This window comes from Ixodes scapularis, unplaced genomic scaffold (assembly GCF_016920785.2).
Source record: "Ixodes scapularis isolate PalLabHiFi unplaced genomic scaffold, ASM1692078v2 PGA_scaffold8__174_contigs__length_109621045, whole genome shotgun sequence".
Classification (NCBI taxonomy): domain Eukaryota; kingdom Metazoa; phylum Arthropoda; class Arachnida; order Ixodida; family Ixodidae; genus Ixodes; species Ixodes scapularis.
Window position 1 is genome coordinate 62,337,748 of NW_024609883.1, and position 15,416 is coordinate 62,353,163.

The 15,416-nt window shown below is 45.1% G+C and overlaps 1 protein-coding gene across 1 annotated transcript in view; it reads left to right on the forward strand.

Moving 5' to 3' along the window:
* Window positions 1-1,010: 1,010 nt before the first annotated feature.
* LOC115308988 (ATP-binding cassette sub-family C member 2) overlaps window positions 1,011-15,416 on the forward strand; it is a 34,351-nt gene continuing 19,945 nt past the window's right edge. Inside the window, exons 1-4 of the mRNA XM_040210719.3 lie at window positions 1,011-1,208; window positions 6,884-7,087; window positions 9,046-9,192; window positions 11,378-11,471. Of these exons, the coding sequence (XP_040066653.3) occupies window positions 1,011-1,208; window positions 6,884-7,087; window positions 9,046-9,192; window positions 11,378-11,471 (643 nt within the window). The remainder of the gene's footprint in view (window positions 1,209-6,883; window positions 7,088-9,045; window positions 9,193-11,377; window positions 11,472-15,416) is intronic.

Consider the following 15,416-nt stretch of genomic DNA (forward strand, 5'->3'; position numbering starts at 1 on the left):
GTTGGACGTTCATTTGACTGCGTTTCGCTTTTTTTTTTTTTAACATAGTTTTGTTTTTTGTTTATCTTGGTCCTAGTGTGTGTGCTTTTTTTTATTTATTAAAAGCTTCAAAAACAGATGGTTTAGAATAGCGTTTGTTTTGAGGGATTAAACATAGCGCTCAAAGTTACTTCCTCGGATGTTCTGTGACAAGAATCAGAAATACACACGTTGATCCGTGATATGCATGTGTAGCAGACTTCCACTGTGAGTTGCTAAGGTTTTAAAGCATATTTTGGGCCTGAGCTATTGCGCAGACCAATCCCAGGCAGAACGCCATAGAAATGCTTAACTTGGCCCACGCCTGACAATCGTAAAGGACTAACTGGGGCATGTAAGGTTTTGCTCCAAAGCGTTATTAAGTAGCAAGGTATGTTTTCTTTGGTTTCTTTATGGCTTTTCGCTAGTTTAGTTCACCACATGATTGCCGATGTGCCAGTTGTAGCAAGAAACACCACGCATCATTCAAACAACGCTTGGCTCAGCCCAACTCTGGCCTTTTCGATGCAATATTGGCACGAAGTTTCTAGGTGACCACAAAAAAACTAAAAAGAATCCTTATTGTGGCGTTTACCCGTTAACATGGGGTCGAAATATAGGCGAAAACGAAAAAAAAAAAAACCAGGCTGTGAAGCATAACTATTGCCCTTGTTTGGAAATTTAGGGCCGAAATAACCAAACTCACGGGAGATAATTTAAAGATAGGTTGCACCTTGACATTCGATCATAGGTTTTCAGGGCCCTAAATGTTCCAGACAAACCCAAATTTTTGTTAAAATACCGTGCTTTCAGGGATGTTGCTTATACTAGGTTGTACATGTTATTAGGCAACCTTAGTTTTTGAATGTACTTTTAGTAAGCCTGCACATCTCATAAAGAAAGCGCATGTTATCTTCAATGTTTCCTCCCAGACTACTCGACTGTCGCCGACCTCACGGGCCGAGTTTACTGCAGGACAACTATTGTCCATGATGGGTTTGGACACTATGATGGTTGCGTTCGGCATCCTACAGCTTCCTATGCCCATCGTCGGAACCATCTGCTTGCCGCTCATCTTCTTCATGCTCTCGACGCGTGTGGGAGTTGGACCCACCGTCTCGTGCGCCACCTGGCTTCTTTTCGTCCTCCTGTTGCCCTTTCTGACATCGAAGATACAAAACGCGCAGTGGGTAAGCAACACAGCACAAATAAAGCCAGCTAAGCTTTTCTACAAAAAAAGAATATACAATATTTGATATAGTGATTAACTGAATTCCTAGTGTTAACGAAACGGAAAAAAAAAATCAACTTATCATGAAATCGACTGCAGGGTGTGGTGAACATATGATTCTCCCAGCGGCCGAAAGGAGTACGTCCAATGCTTCATGACTAAAGTGTCACAATCACCATGTAAACTGGCAGCAGCACCAGACTGGCAAACACTGGCTGAAGTTTGAGAAATTGCAGTCTTAATAAAAAGAGGCTTACAGGAAGCTATGAAAGCACGTTAAGGTTTCGGTCTCATTAACGACTGAAGATCACGCTTGCAGATATTCAAAACATGCTCTGTATACCCTACAATTTGAGTATGTTTAGCATCTTCTTTCTTTCTAGCACCCTTCTAGTGCTGAAGTGCAAGATGACGTCACTACACGCATACAAATTGTGCTGCGCTCTGTAAGATTGTATCATATACTAATATAGTGACACGTAAAGAGTGGTAAATGATGCCTTGTCGGCGGTTCACCTGTTAGGACTCAGGACGTTCGCTACCTGGCGCAGTGGAGCCCTATTATTTATAACACAACATATTTCTGCCATTATGATAGAATTCTAGTTTAATTTACAGATTTCTATCATTATTTCTAGCCTCGAACGTTTTAAAAAATATTACGAGCACGTCTGGGAATGTGGGAAAACGCACGACGTGGCAGCGGCCATAACGACGGCCAAGGTGGCGAGGGGTGGATGCAGAGCGCTGTTGCTGCCGTCGTGCGGATTTCTCGTCGTTATTTCTCTCTGGGGAAGGGGACACGATTAAGGCGCAACCGCGTGGAGAGTGTTTTATATTTCTCTTGGGCGTCAGCTCCGTCGCCGGAAAGCTTTTCCTGTTTCCCATAAAGTCAAACTTGTTGACGATAGAGACACCAGCGTGTTGTCTTAAACGACACTTTCACTTCGTTTAAAGAAGGGGTCTCCAAAATCCCTGACCGCGGGCCACACCCGGGTCGCGAATGTCTTCCGTCCGGCCCGCGGCTGCCTGCAGTCTTTCCATTGATATCCAGCCCGCGGCTCGCTTCCAGCAGACCCGCTGCTAGCGTTGCAAGAGAGCACGCAATCAAAACGGCGCCGCGACGCGCTTCAAATGCGCACACGAAGATACCGGCAACAACGAGGTAAAATGCAACGTAATACAGGATACCTCGCTATAATATTGATTAAACATTGTCATCAACAGAATTATTATTCTTAGCCCGTTGCTTTACGTATGTGTAACTGTAGGTCTGATCGACTCTGCTAAACTGGATGAACTAGTTCAGCAGCGCAGTATCTGACGCTTCTGATTCAATCGGAAGTTGCGCGGCCGCAGCAGTGGCGCGTTACATTCATCCCAGTCCCTAACGAATGGAGACTCTGTTCCTCAAAATATTCCACCGGCTTCGAAGTCAGTTCAGCGTCCGTGCAGAATGCAGAGGGAAACCACGAGAGCAGACGACACTCGGGGGGCCATTCCTCGGAGCTCTTGCTAAAATGTCTGGCATGTTTAACAATAACGTATAGACGGAGTTAATATTTTCTTTCATTAATAAAAACAATGTACCTCTTGCGTACTTGGAAGCAAGATCCTAACGGAGGGTAGAAATATACTCGAATATAATATCACCTAAGCGCCTTACGCACCTGCTCGCGCAGGTTTGGCTCCATGAGGTAAGTGTTGAAACATTGTCTCACGTAAAGTGTTTCTTTTTGACGCAACGAGGTACTGTATTCATATTCTTCTTAAAGTACACAGGAAACGCATTGGGCTACACTCTTGGTAAGCCCGCCCCCCTTCGGCAGGCCTTAAGCGCACACTGGCGACTCCGACACATTGCAGGGGTCTTCGATTTAGTGAATTGAAACTATAATGTCCCCGTAGCTGAATATAATACTGCATGCTTTGTTGGCTGCTCTCTGTGGATGCCCATTAAGAGGCCTGGAAAAAAAAAACGCCAAGAATCGGCATTGGCTTGCTTGTTATACTTGTTAATGAGCGCGTTGGTAATCATTTAAGTTTAGAAAGAATTATATACGTAAAGACAGGGGACGGCACAACACATCTTTACTCTTTCAACAAACAAATGATTTATTGCCGGGCGCTTCGCCTTCGGAACTCCACAATAGGAAAGAAAAATTTAAAAGGAGGGAGAACGGGAAGGAGGGGGGCAAGACAAGGCCCCGGGAGAAAACCTGGGGGAAAGGAAACCGCAGAGACAGTGGGAAGGAGAGGAAGGGAGGAGGCGTCCCGATTTCCCTCTCAGGAGCAAGGACCACTCGCCCGGCCTGCAAAGGTCGTCAACTCGGGTCTCAGAAATGTCACCTCTCTCTCCGACAGCGACAACGAGGCCGACGAAATGTTCTTCGGCGCCTCTTTTATGGCGTACGCCTCCCCGATCTCGCGCCCGTAGCGGTTTTTGTTGGCCCCCAGAACACGCGCGGACGGGAACTCGGGGGCACAGGGAGCGCAAACCTTGAGTTGATGGACCATGGGGTGTTGGGAGTCCTCGTCGCTTCTTGCTATTTCTCTTTCATGCTCGCGCAGGCGGTCGTTGAGGCAGCGGCCCGTCTGCCCGATGTACTCCGCCCCGCACGAGAAGGGCACGGAATACACCCGTCCGACTGCGCAGAAAACAAAGGCGGCCGCGTGCCTCTTGGCGCAGTCGATCTTGGGAGGAGGGGGAGAGTCACCAGGCGGCACATTGCGCTCAACTTGAAGGGGCACAAAAACGCAACGTCCATGTCGAAGCGTCTAGCCACTGTTTTTAATCGGTGGGCGGTGTTGTGGAAATAGGGGATGACAGTGTACTGTACCTTTGCCGGCCAGGCTTCCGTGCAGCGGCTTTTTCAATTATAAGTTTTCTGAGCGTGGAGGGCCAGCAGGTCGCGCGGGTATCCGGCGTTTGTGAGGCGGCTGAGCTGTCCCTTCAGGCTAGATGGGGAGAGGTGTTGGCAGGACTTTGTGCGGGTGGAGGAGATGAGACTTTTTGCGATGCCTGCTTTTACTGTCTTTGAGTGGTAACTTGAAAACGGCAGTTTCACTCTAAAAAAAAAAAGGGGGTGTAGGCGCTACACCCCTTGTCACATATACGACATTCCAAAACTTCAGTTGGATGTACAGCGCACTGGCGTTGTACCGACGCTACCAAATTTCACAAGCGGCTCGATAGCCGAGTTGTACAACTCAATAAAATAGTTAATGTAAGTGTGACGGTCTGCAAAAAAACTTATCGAAGTTTTCTAGGCTCAACTGCAAAACCTCTGTGTTTTCTTCCTGTAGACTTTGATAAGTACTTCAGCTGTTTAATATGTAATATCTCACCGTCATCAATGCTCTCGCAAAAGTTGGGACAGTCAGTTCGACGTCAGCGCGCTGTACATCCAACTGAAGTTTTGTGGTGTCGTATATGTGACAAGGGGTGTAACGTCTACACCCCCTTTTTTTAGAGTGTTCGCCACCCCACAGTGCTGCGAAACTCGAACATCTCACTGTGTCTCCGTTGAGCAAGAAATAAGTGGATGTTTGCTACAGTGATAAAGAATCCTACACACCTGTTACGTACAGAGCGAGACAGAACACTATGGCAGGCTTCGCTCGAAGCGCCACTAGCTTTACTTACACAAGGCTTGACAGTGACGCAGGCATTGTCCTACTCGAGAAGACTTCGGTGTGGAAGCGACGAAGTGCTGTGCTTGTGGAGGCGCATTTGGAGATTCCTTCAGGCACTCCGCGCTGGTGCACAGCACTTAACTACACCAGAGCCTTTAGAAAGGCCTTGCTCGGGGAAAGGTTGATCGTAGTTGCAAGAATTCTTGCGGCGAGCTGGAGGAGTTTTGACAGAAGCTTCTAAACACGGACCCGGACGAGTACCGGAACCTGCGTCGCGTAAGCCGGGCAAAGTTTCCGCGGTTACTTTCACGCGTGGAACCAAGAATCGCGCGATAAAAGGAACCAACGAATGCACTTGACAGGAAGATGCAACATTTTGTTTTATTCGCAAAAAAACAAAAAAAAAGCAGTTACCGCTGCCAGAATAAAGGCGTTTGAAATCAGTCGCGCGCCAAAATTCCGCTGTGAAAAAGTGCTGGACTCTATCAGTCCACGCGTCAGCGAACGAGGTGCGGATCGCAGGAATCGGTGACGGGACATAACATGGTACGCGGACTGCGGACAAAAATCACTACTCGGTCCGTCGTGTAAATCTGTTTTTAGCAAGAAATTGTGCCCAATACGTGATAAACAAAGCATGGGGTACATCCTTCCAATCAATCAGACAAAGTAACTGATATATTAAACTATATTATAACATGAATTGCGTTTCAACAGAAAGCCCAATTTTTCAATTCTGTCCCTTCATCCGTTCGTGAGTTTCCCGCAAATTGTAGCAGGGAAATTCACGTCTTGTGAAATGACGAAACAAGATATATACACCAAGCGGAGAAATCGACGTCACGTAACCTGTGCGTCACTCCAGTTTCCCCGCTAATTTTAGCCGGAAAAATTAGTTCTTTTGACTTATATACGAATCTCGATTTCCCACTAACTTTAGCGGGTGAAATCAACGTCACGTATCCTGATGTCATGTGACCTATACAACAATTTAGTTCCTTTTCAAAATTTAGCTAAGAAATAGATATCAGGTGGCGCATCCTCTGTTCCCTTCTCTTTCATTCCTTCCTACTCCCACTCCTAGGGTGTCCTCCCCATACCTATTTTTCCCTCCCTCTTTATTTCTTTCTCTTCTCTCTCCACCTCCCGCCGACACACTGCTCTCCCTTCCTCCCCATCCCTCACCCTTCCTCCTACCCCTGTACCCGCCAATCTCCTACAATGCCTTCTTTCGCCCTTCAATCTTTCCTTCTCCCTCCGCTTTCCTCTTCCTTAGTCATGTGACACACTAATTCAGTTTCTACATTCTTCTCTCCTCCCTTCCCTCTCCCCTGTTCTCTAATCCATCTAACCACCGTTTTACAATGTTACCTCCCCCGCCCCAGCCACCAAGGGGGCGGGAGGTGCCCTTCCCCATCCCTCCCCTCCATGGTCACCCGACACACAGATTCAGTTTTCCCAAAATGTATGAATATATTTTAGTCTTCACTCCTGGAACGACGGGTTAATGTCTACCAAATGATTGAAACAATCATTGAAATAAGGGTTACATTGCAGTAGAGTTTATAAACGATCATTGTGGGGAAAAAACAGCCTTGAGACTAGAAACAAAAATTGGGACAACATAAAACCGTCTCATGTTTGCTTGTTTGAGACGGTAATGTGTTGCCCTGGTTTTTATCCCTGGTGTCAATCCTGTTCGGTTGTTGCTTTTTTTTTTTTTACTGTGAAAGAGTCACTTCAAAATACTGCGTTTCATGCACATATGAATTAGAAGTTAAAGGTCGCTAATAATTTTGTTAAGTTAGTCACGTCAGAAGACAAATTGTTCCGCCGTGTTTAAATATACTTTCACTCAAAATACTGAATGATTTCCCTAGCGAGGTTGCAACCACGAGAAACAAATACTCCAATAAGAAAGTATAAACACTATATAATAATAGGTCACGTGTTTCTAACGTTTTCGTTAGTTTTAATACTGCCATCTGATTTTTTAAGCGCAAGATTATGCAAGCTCGGGACGAGAGGCTCAAGCGCATGACGGACCTACTGTCTTCGGTGAGATTGGTGAAGATGTACGCATGGGAAGAGGCCTACATGAAGGCCATGAAAGAAGTCCGCGAAAAAGAAATGACTTCTATATTCCGTGTCAACTTGCTGGATGGCCTTCTCGATTCCATTTACGGCGCATCGACCTCTGTGGTGTGTAAATAGAGCGTTGTCTTCTGCAGCATGTTCATTACGTGGGTTCAAGAGACTTCTCACTCTCCCCATTAAATTATCTCAGAAGCTCTTGCGTCTTAAATGCCCCGACATGCACTCGAACTACTATCAACGGTTGTTATTTATTCAGGTTAGTTAACGATAAAGGCGAGCAAAACATGCTCTTCTGCCTGATTTCCCCTGTGTGATGATACTCGCGATTTATCAGTAGCAACGTCGCATCGCCCTGCGACGTTGCGTGGGCATTTCCCACTTAGGCCACCTACGCAATGAGACCTTGGATCTCATCTCGGCAGTACGGGCACACCTTCAGCATAGATTTGGGCTCCATAGAGGCTCCGCGCTGGTACGCCCAACTTCGGCTGCACTTTCGATGCCCCCGTGGGTCCCACATCGGTTATGCGGGGCAGAGCTAGCACAGTGTTGGGCTAAACGGGGGCACTGCGTGGGCATGGACAACTTGGGCTGCCAGCGCAATGTACCCGGGCGTTCTACTTCGGCTATACGGAGAAAGTTAGCAGAGAGGTGAACTTTATTAGTGGCACCACACGGGAAGGTCCAACCTAGGCTGCGCCTGCAATGCCTCCCTGGGTTCCACCACTGCTATTTAGGGGTAGAAGTAGCAGAGGGGTGGGCTACATGGGGGCACCGCGTAGACATGTTTACCATGGACATCCGCTCAATGCACGTCTCGTTCTCCCCTCGGCTATACTGGGACATAGTTGCACCTGTGTGGGCTCCATGAAGGGACCGCGTGGGCAAGCCCAATTCGTGCTTCCCGTGCAACGCCCTCATGAGTCCCATCTCGGTTACGTGGGGAGGGACAGGACAACTGTAGGCTGCACGGAGTGCCTCGTGGGCATGCCCATCTTGGGCTGCCCGCGCAATGGCCCCGTGGGGATATAGCTCTCCTCTAGGTCCCCCGATGGGCATCCCAGGTAGGCTGCCCAAGTCGGTCCCAGTCCCACGTGGGCCCGACTTGCGAAACCGACGTGGGACGCAAGTGGGCTGCCCAAGTGGGACTCAAGTGATGCCCACTTCGTGCGGCAAAATCTCGTATCGGATCTCGTATTCTCTTGTATTTTTGCCCAACCTTTGTATCTTCAGTTTCAGGATGTTTAATGGGCCACATTACCTTCTCGGTGTGGGTTGCCGTTGCAGTATTTGAGGCTACAATCTGGTTATATTTGTAGAAATTGACAAAGCAGAGAAAATTACCGTGTGCTGCGACGTCAGATCGAAGATCTCTCATTGTAAAGATTAGTGAGTAGACACGAATACCTTTTTTGTCTATTCGCTGTCTCCCCTCAATTAGAGCAAACAAGGTTGCCATCTGCTCCTCGTGCAGGATGTGGCGGTGGAACGCCTTTTCCAGTTTCCGGCATTCGATGCCAGACACTGGCCGGACGTCAGACGAACCTCGCTTTTACTCGAATGAAACAGGTAGTAGGGACAAATGCAGCTTGCCTTTCCGCCTACCCATTGATACCTACAATCAGCCCTAGGCGCTCTAATGCCATGCTCTGCTCTCCCCCTCTCCCTTAGTTTCTATTTACACTCTTTTCGCTAGCCGGTAACTCAAGATATAGCTGTTACAGTGTGGGAAAATAATTAAGAATATTGTCGACTGCACATTTTAACAACAACTAGTATGTGACACGCATCTAATTTCAACTTGTTATGCGACAGCGTTCTTTCTGATGGTGCTTGTCACGTCACCGCGCCAGCAGTATATAAAGACAAACTAAATATATTTCTAAGGCATTGTCATTTGCCTTAGACATTCTGTGTAAGAATTTGGGTCTTGAGCAGTGCAGAATATATTATTGTGCTTAGATTTTGGCTAAAAGCGTGTTATTGAGGGCTATACCAAGAAAGACCAATACGTTTCAGGTAAAACAAGTCGAGCTATATTTTGATAACATATGTACCTACAGATGACCATCATACTTTTCGGAACCTTGGCTGCTATGGACCCCAAACGAATCCTCAGTCCCGAGCTCTCCTTCTCCTGCGTCTACATGTTGTCTATGACGGACATGGTAACAAACTCGGCCCCCTTGACTCTTAGGATGCTCAGTCTGGTAAGCATACTAATTTTATGAATATATTGCATGGCACTCTACCGCCATGGAGATTGTAAGCGTTTGGGGGGGTTTGCGTTGATGTCAGGTCGACCCTCGCGCCGCATAGCAACGATAGATAAACTTTGGAGACTCTATGAATATTCCAAATGCGCAGACGACTAAATGTATACCGATAGAGAAGAAATATTAAAACAGCAAAAGAAAAATGCGGGGATTCAAACTACGCTCAATGGTACAACTTGCATCACCTCATCATGCATTGTATTTGCTGCACAGGAAATATTTCAATTTTTAAAACAGCACCTGTCAAATTCTTTTTACCGAACCGGATAGGGGCATATAATACTTATAATTAAATACATAAATAAGTTTTGTTGTGTTTTCTGGAGCGAGCTAAATATTTGTTTTATTTATTAAAATTCTATTGTGGCAGCACGTTCAGTTCGGTTGCTATGTGCACTCTTTCTTGCGTTTTGTGACTTATGTTTCTGCAATCGTACTTACAAAGGTACTGAAAGTCGGCTAAGAGTATAAATAAAACAAACCAAGCTATTGTCGCGACCGGGACCTGAATTAAGGTACGAAATGACCACGGTTCCAATACCAGCGCGGAATATATTATTTATTGTTAGTTTCCTATTTATTTGTGTGTAAATTGCCCCTCCCCCCAAAGAAAAAAAAAATCGCTTTTATTGTTTGTCCTTGAAGTGCATGACCAACCTCGGAATTCACAACTTTTTAACCATCCAACTATTTATTTATTTATTTATTTATTTATTTTGTTGCGCCATCAGTACCTGGAGGCGTTAAAGAAGGGGTGAGTTTACAATGCTCAAAAAGTACAAGACAAAAAATCATGAAACAGTAAATAGTAGTGGTTACGTCCCTTCTGAAACTAAAAAGATTAAGAATTGTAGCGATGAGTGTATGAAGATGAATACGTTGAGTAGGCGTTCGAGGTAGGAGTGATTTAAAGTAGGTAATAGTTCGGAGCTGGGAAATGCCGACTTTATGTGCGTGATCGCTGCGTGGTGATATGTCGAATGAGTCCAGATGATGTTGAGATTTCGGAACTATGTTGTGATAACAATATTTTCTCAAAGAAACATAAACGAGAGCCATTCGCCCTAAACAAACGCTAGGCAAAGGGAAGCTAATTTTAGAGATGTTCTATTTTATATACGATGAAAATCAGAAAGAATAAAGTACACGGATCTATTCTGCACACCGGTCAAGGCTTCGAAAAGCTTCTCAATATTAGGGTCCCAGACAGCAGAAGCGTACTGCAGTTTTAGCGTGACTAGTGTTTTAAATGAGAACTTCAGAGTTGATGGTGCCTAGAAAAACTTTCGTTTTTAGTAGACAAGCATGATGTTATCCTTGTAAATGACGTGCTGAACATCTGAGTCCAAAGTCAGGTGAGATGGCATGTAACCGCCCAGATATTTGTGTGAGCGAGTTGCAAGGCCATGTTATCAGAGCACTATTTAACGTTTATAGCCATGAGCCAAATGTTATACGAACATGGCAAAATCGAGGCCATTTTCACGAAGTTATATGCCAGAACTGTTAGCGATTCACGGTATACAGCACAGTCGTCTGCAAATAAAGGAATGGAAGAGGAAATATGCATAGGTAAGTCATTGGTATAAACGAGAAAAAAAACAGAAAACCAAGCACGGATCCCTGAAGTACTCCAGATGCGACCGGAATTTGTGATGAGTCAGTAAAAGTACAATATACAAATTGTGATCGAAAAGTCAGAAACGAAAGAGTTACAAAAGTACACTAGGTTCAATCTTAAGATTGCCGAGCTTAAAAAAAAAACAAAAAAAACAAGGAGTTTATGAGGCACCTTGTAGAACGCCTAATATAAGTAAGTTTCATCGCTTTGCTTAACTAAAAGAACAAATAATCATATAAATATATAGACACGTGGAGGAGCAAATAAAGAAATAGACGCAAATGCATAAATAAATAAATATATACTTTTTATGCTATCAGTTTGCACCTTCATCTGCTACGCTAATAAAGTTTGACAACAAAGATCTTATGCGCATCGCCGCAGTGAAATCGTAAAAGCTTTAGATAAGTACCGTATATACATATATTCCCAAACGTTCGGCAACAAAGAAGGATACGAGATTTATTATAAACATGCTAACCAATCTGTTCACTTAAGGCGGTGCTGAGTATGCGAAGGATCAAGGATTTCTGCAATGCCGAAGAACAGGAGAATCGACAAACCTGCAGCAACAATCTCACCCGAAGGAAAGGTAAGAATAGATGACAAACAAGAAACAAACAACTCCTCCTTCATACATAAAAAAAGATATGTCCGTACCATCATACTCCAAACCCTGAGGTTCTCCTAATGGCTTTCTTTTTTTTGTCTGGTTAAGGATTATTTCTTCCGAAATTCATACAATTAATATATTACATTACATCACTATATAAAACGTGTATGAACAGGCCCAAAACCACACCTTTAAAGCATTATTTTTTTCAACCTGGTACTCGAAGAGTTGTTTTTCGGGGGCTACGACGTAAAATTTAAAGGCTATTTCATGCCAATCATGCGAAAACTTTAGAAACGCTTGTGCACGCTAGGGCTCTTCAAGAAACATATTAGTGTTCACATTCTTAATGAGCGAATCGAAGTCGTGTTTTGCGACGCGCAAACCTTTATAATTAACAAACGTTTTTATGCAACTTTAAAAATAATGTTTTTGTGCGCGAACACTCCATTACGAAAGTTTTAGATCGTGTTCAGTAATATCTCAACGAGTCGTTGTCAATAAAGTAGTACTCCGGTGTCTTCTTCGTGGACCCCCAAATGCATGAAAATATGCTAAATATACCAACAAACATCGCTGAAATGCTATTCCCAGTACTATGGTAAAATACAATTTTGCGAGAAGTTATTGATTTCACAGTTCCCGTTCTTGCACTGCCTTTCAAAGTGAAAGTATTTGCTGGCAATATTGAAAAAGATACGAAAAAGATTCACACTTTGGACTGTAGAATTTGTTTCAAACTGATTGTAAACAGTTTCATGCTGAGAAACAAGTGCATAAGAAGCTCCCTTCAGCATCCGCGACCCAGCATGCAAACCCTTCTTGGCATAGTCTATTCTTAAGCTGCCTGCTCGATTGGCGTGCCTGCCTGCCAACGACGTCACGACAATGAAATGTGCGGATATATTTGAAGGATGGTGTTTTGCGTCATTTTCATTTGCCGATTTGACTATAATTATTCTAAATTTCGCGATGCTAATTAGCATAATAGAAAGGGCAAAGGCCGGGTATTCGGTAAATACATCTAATAAGGATAGCTGAAAATTGTTGGACTATACCACATTAGATGGGACATGAACGGTATCAGGTTGGAATGCTCATGACTTTGCAGAGGCCTGCTGGTCCTATCCTGGACCAAATACACTCGCAGAGACTGCAATTGATTGAGAAACTTCTTTGACTCGGTAAAATTACGAGGGTAAAAGGAGACGATTTCTTTCAGTCTCTCCTTCGCAAATCTTGATGACGTAATTTCGTGATCGAAACCACCCGCCTGATGGCAGTCGAGCGCAGCTCATGGATTGGACACAAGACCTGTTTGAGCATTTGTCTTCATCTCGTAACAATCTACGCTTCGGCGGACATTCGTGTACTGGCTCGCGGCCAATTACTGCGGTGAAGAGAATACCCGAACTCTAGCAATTTCTGAACCTCAGCACTCGTTTTCTACTTTGGGTAACCCAGCGCGTAGCTATGATTAACGTTAGCGGCATAGGATAGACACCAGGCGACGTGGCCGCTTGTTCCGGTTCTGAGTTCGGATGAACAATAATCATAATTCTCGATTTTTTTTTTTGCGGTTGTCATTGCCTAGAAAGAAACATTAAGACAAGTTTATTCAGTTAAAGACGTTAGGCCGTGATTTTAAATTGTATTTAGCGAAGTATTAAAATATAACCACGTGATTAATATTTAGGCTTTCGTGTTTTTGAATAAATCCGCTAACATGCGAAGAATGCGTGCTGGTAAAATATTTGCGAATTCGCACTTATCAAACACTCAGAATTTGCATGTCACGGTCACAAGAAACCACCATACTAAAAATACCCGAGACTGCGTTGACTATACTCCGTTTCATACATAGCGTACAACGGAGTCAAAGCTAGCGCACCGCTTTGCACTGCCGGCCGCCTACGTTCGCCCCATAAAATAGTGCTGCCCCTGCAAAAAAACCAAAAAAGTAGAAAAATATGAATCTTCGGAGCTAGTAACTGATAGTTGCGTTATTATTTCGACGGAAAGCCGATTTTTCTTTTTTTTTTTCAATTAAAAAGGATACGATAATGTAAACGACTGTAAATTGTTTTCCGTTTTCGTCCGTGCGGCAGCCGCTTTGGGTTTTCGGGTTGTGCGGCTGCCTTCCTTTGCCGCCTTTGCTGCCGTTTCCCCGCCGGTTTTGAGAAGATGGCGTCTTACACAGGAAGCTTTCATCTCCTGCTCGGATATTTTCGGGTATTCGTTGTACGAAGATCTCGAAAGAGCGCAAGCAGGTGACCGCCAACGTGTACGCGAGTTCAAGAACGTGTTTCCCGGAGACGTCGGTCCCTGAAGTCCTGGAGACGGTCAGTAACGACACCGGAGTGCGGGCCCGTACTGTCGCGAAGTACAAGGCGCAGCGTTTATCTGGCAAGTTGGCATCCCCGAAGCGAAGACCTCGCAACCTGAAAGTTTCGAGCACGCGGACCGTGTTGTGAACTGCCTTCTGCCATGTCTGGTGTTATAATCAACCTTTTGGCTTCAAAATGAAACAAGCCTCAAGAAGGAACAGTGCCGGTGATGAATCGTATCTACGGCTCCATCTGCTTGCGGTACCTTAACCTTGGTCGGCTAGGTGGACGATGCCCGTTGCTGCATTCCGACACGTCTGGTTTCTTCTGCCTCCGGGACCGTAACCTTGGTCGGCTCCGTCTGCCTGACGCACCTTAACCTTGGTCGGCTAAGTGGACGACGCACATGCCCGTGGCTGTTTTCCGAGGACCCTGCTTTCCTCGAAAAGAAAACAACACTCGATCCTGACCTCGAGTGCCGTGTATTGTGTACGCGTCTATTGTAAATCACTCTGGGTTCATTGAGGCGCTGGCACCAGAGCAGCGAGATACTGCAGTCTGGATGACTTCCATACACCGGCGAGTATTCCGACTCTGAAGGAAACTTCCATGAAGTCACATCACGCGAGGGAATACCAAGCCGTCTGACCAATGGCAGTGCGGTCCCCTAATCCCAGTATTCGTAATATAAAGGCACGTCGACCGCACTCTCAAGGTACTCTCCGATTTTCACGCCACCATGTAAATAAACGGCTTTAAAAACGCCCTGCATGAATCTTGACCGTTCTTCCGTAGTGACGGGGCCGGCGCGGGGTTCAAGCGGAACACCAGCCCATAGTTTACCAAAGCAACAAGAAAAGAGGAAATAAAATATGCACTTCCGCAATGCGCACAACCTTGCACAAAAAAACACGTCTAAAAAAAAAAAGAGAACTTTCCGCTTCAGGTGGCTTCGAACCACCGCCACCGAGACGTCCGAGACGTCGGTATCGCAAGAGCAGCGCCTTGCACCGCTCGTCAACGAAACGCGCGGAGTAACACATTTTTTGTATTTTTTCATGCATACTACTTCAGTACCTTTCCCAGCGTTGCACGCTATGTATGAAACGGACTATACCGAAAATTGATATAAAGAAGGAAACAGGTCACAGACAGGTGTTTCCAAGAACACGATATTTAACGAATGAGATTGGGGCAGTCGTCCTGAGGAGACGTATCCGCAGTTTCTTTCCAAATCTTGGACCACTGACAATAGGGTGTTCACCGTCTATTTCGTAAAGTTTTATTCAGGACAGCTGGTTATTGTACCGCTTGTACACTAACGCTTCGATCCCGAATTTTCGGTCCGCAAAAATATATTTCTCAATGTACCGGGCTGATATTTATTTACTACATGGGTGCAGCTAGAAGTTTTATACATGTATAGGTGGTGCTCCCAAGACGCTCTCCTTTCGAATCAAAGAGTTCGCGCACACTTTTTTTTTTAAAGTTAGGTAAATAACTGTTACTAATCGGCCAGTTTTTCGTTTTCGAACATGGAGGATGATTTTCTCAATAGAACTGCGCAAGATACTGCGATTTTTCAGGCGCCGTAAAG